Source organism: Drosophila montana, unplaced genomic scaffold (assembly GCF_035044405.1).
Source record: "Drosophila montana isolate Dmon_TW-CO22-7 unplaced genomic scaffold, ASM3504440v1 contig_1624_1, whole genome shotgun sequence".
NCBI classification, from domain to species: domain Eukaryota; kingdom Metazoa; phylum Arthropoda; class Insecta; order Diptera; family Drosophilidae; genus Drosophila; species Drosophila montana.
Genome location: NW_026996559.1, coordinates 1938103 through 1951137, shown reverse-complemented (window position 1 = coordinate 1951137; position 13035 = coordinate 1938103). Strand labels below are relative to the sequence as shown.

The following is a 13035-nucleotide window of genomic DNA, read 5'->3' as shown; positions in this document are numbered from 1 at the left end:
CTCGATAATATATTATATTTTCATTTTTCAGCAAATAAAATAAACATATTTAAAATTAAAATTAAAATAAGGTAATTGTGGTCGTATATATAAATTTAAAAAAAATAAAATTTTATTTAAGAAAATACTCATTTGCTTAAATGAACCAAACAAGAAAACAGCAAGGATTAAACTTGTATTGTAATTAATTTGTTAAGAAAGTTATGAAGCGCAGATTAGACTAATTTTCGTATATTTAACACGCACAAAAAGAACAAGATATATGTATATGAATATCAATTAAAAATAAATAGCAATTATAAATAAATACATTTTGTATAGCAATTATATTTATTTATATTGAATTGAATTCCTTCTCGGACTTCTTTCCATTTTTCAGTTACAAACCTCGCGATAAAGTGATTGCGCCCAGCCCAACCACACAAATTGTTAATAATTTGTTTTTGTTGCTATTGTTGTTATTGCTAATACATTTAATAGCGATTGCATCGTTTTATTTTTCTCGATTTTTTGAGCAATTTACTCGTGAGCTCACATATCATTTGGGTGTTTGGTGTTTGGCTTACATTAAATTTTTTGGCGCTTGCCAAATCGCTAAACAATTTATTCAAAGTGTTGGCGACAATTCACTTTTCGTTTTCAATTTTGGATTCAAATTCGCATTCGGACTGGGATTTGGGGCGCAACATTTGCGCAACGGCAGCGCCAAAATTTATGGCCCGCCGCTTACCACAAATGCAAGGTCAAATCATTTAGAACAACGGCGGGCGCAGAGGCGGGCCCCAAGTCCGACTCGGTCCTGACCAGCAGCAACAGGTCCGACTCCAGGCAGGAACCCGGCCTGAGGCACAGCCTCAGTTTGTCGGTGAGTCAGCAGCAAGCTGCAATTGACTTTGATTTGTGGTGCCCCCATGTTGCACGAATAAATCAGCGGCAAATACAATTCCCAAGGCCGTGGCAGCCATACAGGCGACAACTACTACTGCCGCTGACGCTGCCGCGGGCGCTGCTGCTGCTGCAGGTATGAGGGTCGGTGGGTGGTGGCGGCGGTTGGGCAAAGCGGGCGCTGATGCTGCTAGCAAAGGTCAAGTCAAGAGAAATTGCACTGAGAGGCGCAAGACAAAAGTGAGAAAGTTAAAAATTATGTCAAAATTTGAATTAGCAGCTGGGAAAAGCAATTCGCAGCCGGCAAACAATGCAATAGCATAAATTAATTTTCCTATCAGCTGCTGCTGCTGCTGCTGCTGCTGCTGCTGCTGCTGCGACGGGAAACGCTTTTCACTTTCGCAAATGAGACACACGATGTCATGTCAGCGGCTTGACTCAGTTTCGACATTAAGATGCCGCCGAGATGAACATGTCACTAGTTGCACGGCGAGAATTATCTATGCTGCAGCAGCTGGAGAGCCACTGTAATATATATATACACATATATTTTCCCTTTTGTGGTATCATTTCGTTGTCGGGTCGTGTTGCCCCTTTTTGCGGTTGCTTTGCGGCTGCGTGGAGCACTCCCAACACACTAGTGAAAATGCTTTCACACCCAGAGTCAGACTGGGAAAATGCATGGGCAATGAGGAAAAGCGCAGCACTTAAAGGAAAGTACTTCAACAGTTCATTCAAACTGATTAATTCCTAATTATTATTGATTTAAATATCGACTATCTAAGCTTCACTTTTGGCATTGGCAGATCACGTCTTATTTTCCCTAATATATACTCTTATAAATATAAATGGATACTTGTCCAAAAATTCATCTGCACACATACGAATTTTTTATTTTTTTTGCCAGATGTGTGGAGAGCAAGAAAATTGAACAAACTGAGAGGAAGAGAGAGAAAAAAATAGATATAAAGGGATAGAGTGTCAATATAAAATTGATAGTCAAGCATGGAAACCTGTAAGGCTTACATGAATTCATGAGAATCGCGTAGTAGGGCAAAATATAAAATAAAAATACGATTAGTCTAATTGGAATGTGTTTAATAAGAGAACACATACTATACAAATATACATATAGCCATACATTTACACACATATACAACTGATGAAAGACCTTCCGCCTATTAAGCCTTAGTCCTATATTTTCCACCATAACGTCATACCGATAAAAAGAATTTAATTTAACGCAACAGTATTCCTCGCATTTTCCGTCCTTAAATTATCTGGAATCGTTGAAACACGGATTCAATAGATCTGATACCGTCTTCGATCGATTTTCGACATTTGCTGTGCGTTGATCACCTATCCGTCAGTCAGTCAGTCAGTCAGCCAGGACATACAAAAGCTGATATTTAGAAGCCATGCTTTAACTTTTAACTGCACTTCTTTAGTTATATTTTACATATGTAGATATTTTTAAGTGAGTTTGAAGTGCATCGAATAACGAAGCGAACGTTGAGGTTGACGCTTGCCGCCCAATTTAATCTCCTGTTGAGAACCTTGAAGTCGAAAAATAAACTTTTGATCGTCCATCTTTTTCCATCTACATACATAGCCTCCTATGTAGTGGACCTCACGAACAGTGCAAAACACGTATGTATAAATGAACACAAATGAGTTTTCATAAAGATCGTTAAAAATTAGTTTGAATCCGATCGGATGGTAAATAAAAAAGTTGCACAAAACCGATTTTCATTATTTTTCCACAGTTGCTAATGGAATTCCAAATCCGATCAGAATAAATATAAAGCGTGGTCCAAAAATGTGTGACTGGTATTTTATTTCAGGAGTCCAGAATTTTTCAAAGTATGGAACACGTTTATAATGAATTTTCATAAAGATGGTTGGAGATAACTTGATAATAACTTGAGCTCGAAAATCCATGCCCAAAACCCTGCCCATCATTTCCAGCAAGGAGGAGTGGAGAGGCTTCCTAAAATAATGTATATAAAGATCTTTAAAAGTGAGTTTGTGGCCTGTCAGATCGTAAGCCAAAGAGTTCTCGATTTTCCCTTCTCAAAGTAAGTAGTAAAAATTTTAGCTTCCTATCTATTATGGCTTAGGCTCTGCGTTGATCACCAATCAGGCAGTTCCATATACAAAGATAAATAAAGGAATAATTTCACAACAACTGCAAAATGTTTCCAAGCGTTGTTTAAATTGCCAAAAATGTGGTGAATGTAGAGCGGGGGCCAAAATATGTATCGAAATTACTCGAAAAAGCGTTTTTAGGTATCGAGTACTCGAAATCATAACAGTGAGACTGCCATGCAACTATCGAGTAAGAGAAACACTGTAAACGGTATCGTGTAAACAGTGCACCACAACCTCACTGTAAATCAACATAAAAAGTACTAAAATGGGCTGTTAGCTTTAACGGAAAATAAATACAATAAAAGTGATAACATGGAAGTCAACACATTATTTCAAACAAAAAATACTCGAGTATTAGATTAGCATGCAGCTTTTCGATGGAATCGGTCAATCAATTTTTCTTAACAGAGGAAACATATATTATATATATTCGATATATTTAAGCGATAACCCAAGCAGAAAACTATAAAAGAAAAATACTAGAGAGATCTGTTGAGCGTTACAGAATGTTATGGCAAAGACTCGAACTCGATCAAAGGTCATGTTTACTATTTCAATTGATAACAATAAATGAATATAGAATACCTGAATATAGAAATTTGTAAAATAAAGTTTAAAAAATATATATGTAAAACTCTACCAGTATTTTGGTGGTTCGACAGTTTAGTTGGCCATGCATTTAATGCCAGATTAGCTTTCAAGATTTGGTGCCTGCTGACTTTTTCGTCATTACATCTTCAACTTCCGTTCAGTTCGGATCCCCAAAAATAGTTGAAAATAGGAATTGTTTAAAAAATGAACAATCTGAGTCCCGTCTTCTACAACGCCGAGTCCGTGCGCCGCGTACTCAATTGGCCGATGGTCAACGAGGCCGTCGAGGCGGCGCTTAAGGCGGTTGTGGATCATACGAGTGAGCCGAACGCCAATGCCGTAGTCGAGCACATGGATCAGGATCAGGGCAATGAGATGCAGTCCAATAACAGCACCAAGTCGTATGTGAGTCAGCCGGCGCGCAGCGTCACCATCGCCGGCAACGATCCCAGCAAGCTAATGCTGACCATGCCCGCCTTTGTGGGCAACTATCGACTGACGGCGGGCGGCGCTGGCGGCGATGCCACCAATGTGGCCCGCTCGACGCTGGCCTGCAAGGTTGTCACATCTTTCAGGGCCAACCGGCAACTACAGCCGCCGTTGCCGAGCATCTGCGCCAACATAATGCTCTTCAATGTCAAGACGGGCGAACTGGAGGCCATTATGGCAGGCACGGACATCACCACATGGCGCACTGTATCCGCCTCGCTGGTGGCCACAAAATATTTATACTTCCGTCGCTTTGGGCCGCGAGCGGAGCATCAGCTTGAGATCAACGTGGCTATCGTGGGCTGCGGCGCCCAGGGGCAACTGCATGCCGCCGCCATGTGCGCCAACTTCAAGGTGAAGCAGCTGAATCTATACAATCGCACCGAGTCCCAAGCCGTCCAGTTGGCCAGCCAGCTGCGCCAGCGGCTGTCCAGCGACAGCAGCAACAGCTATGCCACAGACATGCCCGACATCAAGGTCTGCAGCTCGGCTCGCGAGGCCGTTGCCCAGGCGGACGTCATCTGCATGGCCACATACGCGCGTGAGGCGCTCGTCCATGCCAACGATCTGCGCGAAAAGCGCTCCGTTCACATCAACGGTAAGCCGAGCTCAATTTGATGTCCCTTCCGTCTGATATATAATATATATATATATGCATCCATTTCGTCTTTTGTTAGGAATGAATCCCGATAAAGCTTGAGAAAGGAACTACATATTAGCAGACTCCCCTCATTTGTAAAGAAATGTTGTTGAAACAGCATAGGTCCAGTTACGGAAACTCTTTTCGGTCTGCCGAAGAAACAATATATAGATTTACGAGACGTTTCTATACTTAGCACTATGCACTATGTTCTCTTATCGCCCGATCGTTTATATGGCAGATAAGATTTCGCTCATATGTTATGAGAAGCATGTAAATTCTCGTTGAAACATCTTCCTCGAAACCCAAAAAAGTTGTTCATACTCATTTAAGCACCGTTTTTTTCTATAGAGCTTACGTTATGTGGTGTTCATATGATAAGAACATAATGGAGCTTAAACTATATGCCAAGTTTAATTAAGATATTATAAAAAACGAACAGGATTTTCAATCAAGAGCTTAGTTTTCAACCGATATTTCTATGGCAGCTACATATATGATATGAGGGGATCCAATGCTGCCGAGTCCGGAATATGTAGCTAGAAATATTTTGCATATTAACAGACAAGACAGACAAACGGGCATGACAATTCCTACTCGACTGATCAAAAGAGTTATAAAACCCAAACCCTTCCAAATGCTTGATCTACTTTCAGCTGTGGGCGCTGGCGAGGTACACTTCGGCGAGGTGTCCGCGGATATCTATGCCGAATCGCTGGTCTACGTCGACTGTATGTCCAATGCTGAGCACGAGCTGGTCGGGCTGCCCGCGCCGATAGCTGGCGAGTTGGGCGGAGTTATAATCCATGGCAACTATCCGGATGAGCAGGCCGTGACCATATTTCAGTCGATGGGTGAGCTCTCTAGACTTAATATTATCAATAGCACCATTTGTGAACTCCCATTACGTTTACGTTTCTTTCCGGCGCATAGGAATGGCCTCTGAGGACGCTTGTGTGGCCGAAGCCGTGCAGTCGGCGCTCCTGTCATGCGCCAAGTAATGCTCCACTCCGATTCGGGTTGCTAAAAGAGCTCATTCCACTTGGATGGGATTGTGCCGGGATATCATCCAAGCACTTACGGACAGCAAAATGCATAAGAAAAACGTAGGGGTAGCCCCTCAAAATAATTAGCCATTAGAAATCAACAATAAGCGCTGAAAGCAAACATAAATAAACGAATTAAAGCTGGACAAAAAATCGATCAATATCAAACTGTTTTTTTTTTTTTTGTAAATTTTTTGTTTGTTTTGTAATCATTTTAGTATTTTTTTTTTATTTTCAATGTTTTGTTGGTTGTTTGTTTTGTTTTTGTTTTGTTTTTTTTTTTATGCTTTTGTCATTTTTTTTGTTTTGAAATTTGTTATTCATTAATTTTATGTTTTACTTATTAATTTAGTATCTGGTTTTCTCATCATCTGCTCAACCGCTTGCCCCCCCCCTTGCCTTCAGCCTGGCCCTTCACACCTTTCGCACTCATCCAATTTTCATTTATGTATATAGATGATGTTAGCCTTTAGAAACGCGGCCTAGAACCTAGTGGGAAGTGTTTTTTGTTTGTCTTTTGTCGTTGGTTGGGTTAATTGGCTTTGGGTCCCAGTCTAAGCCCTTTTCAATGCCGCATGCGTTTTTCCCACTTTGGTTTAAATAATTTTTTAGCATAACTATTAAATAATTTTGTTATATAATTATTTATATATATATGTATAATCAGTTTTAGTTTTTGTTTTGCTTTGCTTTTTTTCGCTTCTCAATTTAAATTGTATAATTAATAAAATACTCAACAAATAATTTAATTGGGCTTTTTCATCTTGCGACTTCCGTTGCAAATGAGACACCAGCTTGTTGTCGTTCTTGTTCTTGTTCTTGTTGTTGTTGTGGTTGTGGTTGTTGTTTCCATGTTGTTGTTGGGCTTTAAGTATTTGTATTTTGATTTCTTTTCTTTATTATTTAGTACTATTTAAACACTTAATAGTTATTACACATTATAATGCCTTGTCTTTTTTTCTTTTGAAATATTTGAGTACGCAAATGAATTCAAATTAATTTTTAAAAAATGAATAAAAATCATAAAATCTTCTTTTTCTTTAAAACATTTTGCTTGTTTATTTTGTTGTTGGTTTTTTGTGTTCAGTTCGCTTTTGCTGTGTGGCAAACCGAAACTGTTTTTAAAAAAATAATAATAAAAATAATAGTTTTCTTTAAAATGTATATATACACATATATGTGTTCATACATGCAGTATAGTATATGTATAATTTAAAATGTGCATTTTACATATAGATTCGCTCTTGCTGTTTGTTAAAATTAAATCAACACACACGCATTCAATCGATTGAATTATAGTTACAAAAAAAAATCATAATAATTATAATTATATAATAATATTAATAATCATAGTTGTATTAATAATAGATTTAAATTACATATATTTATTGACGCTGACAATTTAAAAAAAAAAAACACACTTAAGACTGATGGCTAAAATTAAAGGAAAGTACGCACGCACATGCACAAGTTTTGTACGCGTCTATTGAAATGGTTCTTGATTTTTGCTTGTTTATCTTTTCATTTCTTTTCGTTTTTTTGTTTTTGTTTTGTTTTTTTCTGTATTTTTTGCATTGCTTTTGCTTTTGTTGCTGTTGCGTCGAATTTATTAAATTTTAATTAGGCATAAATTAATTAGTATTATTTTATTTTTATTATTACATATATGTATATGTATATTTAATATTTACAGTTTCTTTGCTACTTGTTTGTTTTATGGGGTTGCTTGTTCTTCAGTTGCAACTTGTTGTTGCCTCTTGCCTCCTGTTTCATCATGTGTCTCTGTCTCGTGTAAATCTGTCTCTGTTGCCTACGTTTGTCTCATTCTCATTCGGTTTCGCTTTGCAATATATCATATTTACTTTGTTAGCGCACTAAAATCTACTTTTTCACTTCATTTTTTTTTATTGTGTATTGACTAAAGAAAAAAATGTTTTCGCTTGATTTCTTCATGTTTTCATATTGTGGTTTTTTTTTCGCTTTCAAAATTTTAATCTTTACAGCTCTGCCTGTCTCTTTCCATCTAACACACACTCCCTCCCTCCATTTGATCTTGAAGCGCCTTGCCACAAAATCTTTGCCAGAGCTACGTTTGTTTTTCCTCTTTCCATATTTTTCCTTTCATTTTGTTTTTGTTTTTGTTTTTGACTGCGGCTTGAATAAGCTGTGGAATTTGGGGGCCATAAAAGTGCCCGACGAAGAATCCCCAACCCGCCCTAAACCCTATGTATATGAACTTTTGCTGGTATCTCTCAGCCGTTTCTCAACATTTAAGTTTCGTTTACTTTGCTTTGGGCAAATTTTTATATATGGGTTTTACATACATATAGATCTCTATATATTATTGAAACATTTAGCGTGGTAGTTTTTTTTTTTTGTTTTTTATCATATTTTTAAATTGTTTTGTTTTTTTTTTTTATATATTTCTATTAATATGCCTTTGATATTAATATTTAATACATTGTTACGCAATAGTTCATTACAATTATGGTTTAAAATTAAAAAAAAAAAATATATTATGCAATATAAGTAATACATACATACATCTATATATATATATATATATATATATACATATACCAATATATATGTATACATATACATATATGTATATATATTATATATTTAATAAAAACTATTACATTAGTTATTATTTAATAAGAAGTTTTTTTTTGTTTTCTCAGATGTGTGTGTTCTTACGTTTTTATATATATATATATATTATATATAGTCATGTATATATATAAATTTACTTTTAAGAGTTGGTACAACTTGTTGAAAATTTTGCATATTTTGTTGTTGTTGCTGTTGCTGTATGTGTGTGGCATATAAAAATGTTTGCTTTTTATTGTTTATGATTTTTATCTTTGATAAACATTTCAACGATTTCTTTCGTACAGTGTACTCTTTCTTTCTGCTTTGCTAGTGTATTCAATTGATTGGGTTGTTGTTGTTGTTGTTCCGCGCATGTGTGTGTGTGGGTTCTGTGAAGTGTGAGTGTGTGCGAGGGGGGGAGGGGTTAGGCTTATCGCTGCCAAAATAAAAAACAAACTATTGGCTTTTTGGATGTGAACGATGCAACAGAATTTTGATACAAAATAAATACGATTTAAATGCAAAAACGACATTAAATTCGATTTTCATTTAAACAATTTCATATTGCTGAAATTTCAAACGTGTGCGAGTGTGTTTGTGTGTGTGTGTGGGATGTATAGAAATACAATTTACAGTTTGAATTGAAAAAATTACTTGCATAATAATCTTTATATTTATGTATTTATATATTATGTATATATAATGATTTATGTATAAATGTTTTTTGTTGTTTTCATTATGTGTGTATTGTATATTAAGGCAGAATTAAACAAACAAACTAATCAAGATGAAAAAAAGATATATATCTATATATATGAACAATCTGCAATTTGTGTAAGTGTTTAGGTGAACAACATACAAACTGAACCCATTTTATTTTTTGTGTGGGTATTGGTGTTGGTGTGTGTGTGTAAAGTGTATGTTAAGTTCATGTTACTGTTTCTGTCACATGTCACTGTTATCTCCGCTGTTAATGTTACTGCTCTGCTGTTGTCTGCCGCCATTTTGGCCTTGCTTATATTTTCTTTTTTTCAATCTACGCTAATTTTTGCTATATTTTGTTGGTGTTTGTTGTTGTTTTGCTGTTGCCTGTTACTATTATATATTATTTATTATGTTTTGTTTTGTAATACAAAGAAAAACTCTTTTCTTGCCGTGGGTATCAACGCCATCGTTGGCGTGGTTTTTGTGGTTAATTAGTTACTAAATTTACATTTACCTTTTTTTTTTAATTTTATAATTATTATTATTATTAACTTTCTGCTGCTTATTTCCGTTGTGTTTAATATAGTTAACAAAAAAAAAAAAAAAAAATACACGATTTTAGCAGCCTTTTAAACAACTATGTAGCTCTTCATCTCTTCTCTTTCTCCTCTAGCTCTTCCTCCTCTATTCTGTTTTCTGATCTGCTTCCCATTTACTCGTTTTTTTTTTTTAGCAATCCAGCGTTCGTCTTTAGCTTCGAACCAATTCTCGCTGTCTTTGCTTCTTTGCTGCTTGCTTTGCCATCTTTCAATATTCTTATGTTCAGCTGTATTCATTGTTTTGTTTCTTTTTCTTCTTTTTTCTTTTTTTTTTGCTTTTCGCTTGTTTATCACATTTAATATAATATATATATATATATATACATATATATATATAAATATATATATATATATTTATATATGTATATAGTTTTGTTTAATTTAGTTTTTTATTTTATGCATTTGCGACGCGCATTGCTTGGGAGGCGCCTATGGAAATTCTTCGGGTTGTTCTTGCTGGTTGTTTTTGTGGTTGTTGCTGTTGCTGTTGCTGTTGCATCCATTTGCAGCTGCAGCAGCAGTAGCAGCAGAAGTTAGCGTTCGTTAACTGTTGGCAGTGTTGCTTAACGTCAGTGCACAGCTAGAGCAGTTCCTGCTGCAGCAGCAATAGCTGCTGTTGCTGTTGCAGTTGCGCCTGTTGTTGCAGCTGCTGCTGCTGCCAGCGCTTGTACATGCCCAGATAGGTGCGTGTGGTTGTTGTTGGGGTGCTGGTGCCGCTGTCGCTAATTGTTGTTGCTGCTGCTGTTGCCGCTGAGGCTGTGGGCATGGCTAATACAGGCAGCTGCAGCTGCTGTTGCGAGTGCAATGTTGTTGCTGTTAATGTTGTTGTTGACGATGCTGCTGCTGCTGCTACTGGCGGCTGCAACTTGTAGTGCGTGGCATCCATTACAGTCTCGTAGCAATAGGCGGCCGCATCAAGTAAAGTTGTGGCATAATAGCTGCTGCTGAGCAGCCTACGACTGCTGTAGATGTTGTTAATATTGTTGTTTATGCTGCTGCTGCTGCTATTGTTGTTGTTGTTATTATTATTATTATTATTGCTGATATTATTATTATTGTTGCTGTTGTTATTGTTGGTACGTTGCTGTTGGCTAGCAGCTGCTGCTGCGGCGGCGAATTATGAATTGGAATTGCGTTTAGTTGGCAGCTAGGACGAGCTGGACTGATTCATATTGCCAAACATGTGGGCTGAGAACGATGTCTGTCCCGCCGAATTGGCCTGCGACGTGGACGACTGTTGTTGCTGTTGCTGCTGCTGTTGCTGCTGCTGCTGCTGCGCCTGCTGTTGATTCAGCGAGCCGCGCCCGTGCTTCGGTATGGGCGGCTGAATATACTCATGCCGTGCCAATGCAAACACATCCATGCGATCCTCCTTGCGATAGGCCAAACAGCCGCGTATGAAACTCTACGAGAAAAGATCGAAACCCATAGCCAGCTTTAAAAATATGATCTGAGGAAAAAATAGTGATTCGGACTAACCTTTGCCTCATTGGAGACAGTTGGCTTGTTGGAGAACTGCACTTCGGTGGCCTTCAGTATGGTATTCTCCTCGAGAATTGTGGCCTGCGATTGATTATGGCCAAACGGCTTCTTGCCATATAAACACTGATAAAATATCACGCCCACGCTCCACACATCCACTTTTGATGAGATTTTCGGAGGATTCTTGCCAACCACAAAGCATTCCGGCGGCAGATACCTGCAAAACACCAATCGAATTATTGAGCTGTACATAAAAGTCGTCAGCTTGATTTGCATTTACCAATAGGTGCCCGCGCCCTGAGACGTCAGATCCATGCCATGATCCGGATTGTAGTTCTCATCGTCCATCACTTTGGACAAACCGAAGTCAGTTATTTTGATCTCGCCACAGACATTGCCCTCGGTTAACAATATATTGCCCGGCTTCAGATCGTAATGGATGACAGGCGGTTTAATCTCATTTAGATACTTGAGTGCAGATACAACCTGCATATATAAAATAATGAATATGGATATGAATACAATGTATATCAAATGTAACAGCACCTATCGAAATATAATTGAATACGAATATCAAACGAAAGAGAATACAAAAAACTAGCATCGTAGCATAAGAGCTAACTTTTTCTCGATGCATAAGTTTGAGCTAGCAGCAAAACGTTTACGAATGCCACATTAAAATGAAACATGGAAAAAGTAAACTTATTCAAATTCCGTGGGGGAGGATGAAATGCATTCATTCTCAAATTGAAACTTTCATTTCTATGCGAGATCAGCAAAACGTTTACGAATGCCGCGCACAAAAGGCAATTTAAAAAGCGTAAGCGTAATATAGCAATATTTAGAAGGGTTTAGTTATATGCCCGATTCTTTGTATAGCCGCACAAAAATGCATGGCATAAACATTGAATTCAACTTGTAAAATTGTAGTGAATGGGTAACAATTGTTTCATATATAGTTTTGTGCACACTTACCTGCATTATTATCGAGCGCGCCTCACGCTCGGGTATAGTCTTATGCTGCTTCAGATAAAAGTCGAGATCGTGACCATCACAATACTCGAGCACGGTGCAGAACGAATTCGCATCGATCTCAAAGACATCGTAGAGCTTCACCACGCGCGGATGATCCAGCGCCTTGTGAATGTTGTACTCCCGCAAGGCGTGTCTAGATTTTAAGTATACAAAACATAGTCGGAAGCATGAGCAAAATGTGTGCCTGCGCGGGTGTATTATGATTCAATGAAGCGAATCCACTACCCTCTCACTTTTCTAATTCCCTTAACTGGCATTATTTATTCAAATTTATATCAATATTTTATAGAACTTGTAGAAAGCCCTCTCCAGCATCAAGTCCTACATTTAATTATACTTATAATTATGTGCGCACATAAATATATTTAAATTTCTCTAATAAAACATCATTTTTAACAGGCTATGACGCTCTTTGGCTAACATGTAAAATGTTACACTTAACATGTTAATGTAAATAGCACGCTCATTCTGGGATATTAAAATGAACTGTTAAGTGACGGACGAATATCTGATAACTGAAGGTATCCAATTGATTTCTAGTTTGTAATTTCTAATTGCTCTGTTCGCGCTGCTGCCTCTACTCACTTGATATAATTAGCTTTCTTATCCTCCTTCCAATCCTTGTTTAATTGGTGCACCTTACATGCGACATAGCGTTGCTCCTTGAGGTCAAATGCCTTGTGCACCTCGGAGAAGCCGCCCTTGCCCAGCAGCATCAGAAGCAGATAGCGATCATTCAGCACAGGATGATTGTTAAAGCGGGACTGCAATGGGAAAAATGTGATTAGCACAACAGAAACATATTGATGGCTTGCCA

The 13035-nt window shown here is 37.6% G+C and overlaps 3 protein-coding genes across 4 annotated transcripts in view; 1 reads left to right on the top strand and 2 right to left on the bottom strand.

Moving 5' to 3' along the window:
- Positions 1-3596: 3596 nt before the first annotated feature.
- LOC135440588 (ketimine reductase mu-crystallin) lies at positions 3597-5970 on the top strand. Of its 2 annotated transcripts, XM_064699840.1 has the most exons (3): positions 3604-4714; positions 5413-5610; positions 5690-5970. In XM_064699840.1, exons 1-3 carry the CDS (start codon positions 3832-3834, stop codon positions 5755-5757), a joined length of 1149 nt encoding a protein of 382 aa, XP_064555910.1. In that variant the 5' UTR covers positions 3604-3831; the 3' UTR covers positions 5758-5970. The 2 variants fall into 2 exon arrangements, with proteins under 2 accessions (XP_064555911.1, XP_064555910.1); XM_064699841.1 differs by lacking the exons at positions 5413-5610; positions 5690-5970 and adding an exon at positions 4794-5122 and having other exon boundaries at positions 3597-4714.
- Positions 5971-9787: 3817 nt separating this feature from the next.
- On the bottom strand, positions 9788-10593 carry LOC135440682 (uncharacterized). Its single transcript, XM_064699984.1, has one exon. The coding sequence runs from the start codon at positions 10585-10587 to the stop codon at positions 10282-10284; it is 306 nt and encodes a 101-aa protein (XP_064556054.1). The 5' UTR covers positions 10588-10593; the 3' UTR covers positions 9788-10281.
- A 104-nt stretch (positions 10594-10697) lies between these two features.
- The window catches only part of Tlk (Tousled-like kinase), a 53104-nt gene continuing 50766 nt past the window's right edge, over positions 10698-13035 (bottom strand). The window contains exons 3-7 of the mRNA XM_064699980.1: positions 12804-12982; positions 12159-12351; positions 11464-11669; positions 11181-11400; positions 10698-11106 (exon numbers count right to left, since the gene is read on the bottom strand). Coding sequence (XP_064556050.1) covers positions 10849-11106; positions 11181-11400; positions 11464-11669; positions 12159-12351; positions 12804-12982 — 1056 coding nt within the window. The 3' untranslated portion in view covers positions 10698-10848. The remainder of the gene's footprint in view (positions 11107-11180; positions 11401-11463; positions 11670-12158; positions 12352-12803; positions 12983-13035) is intronic.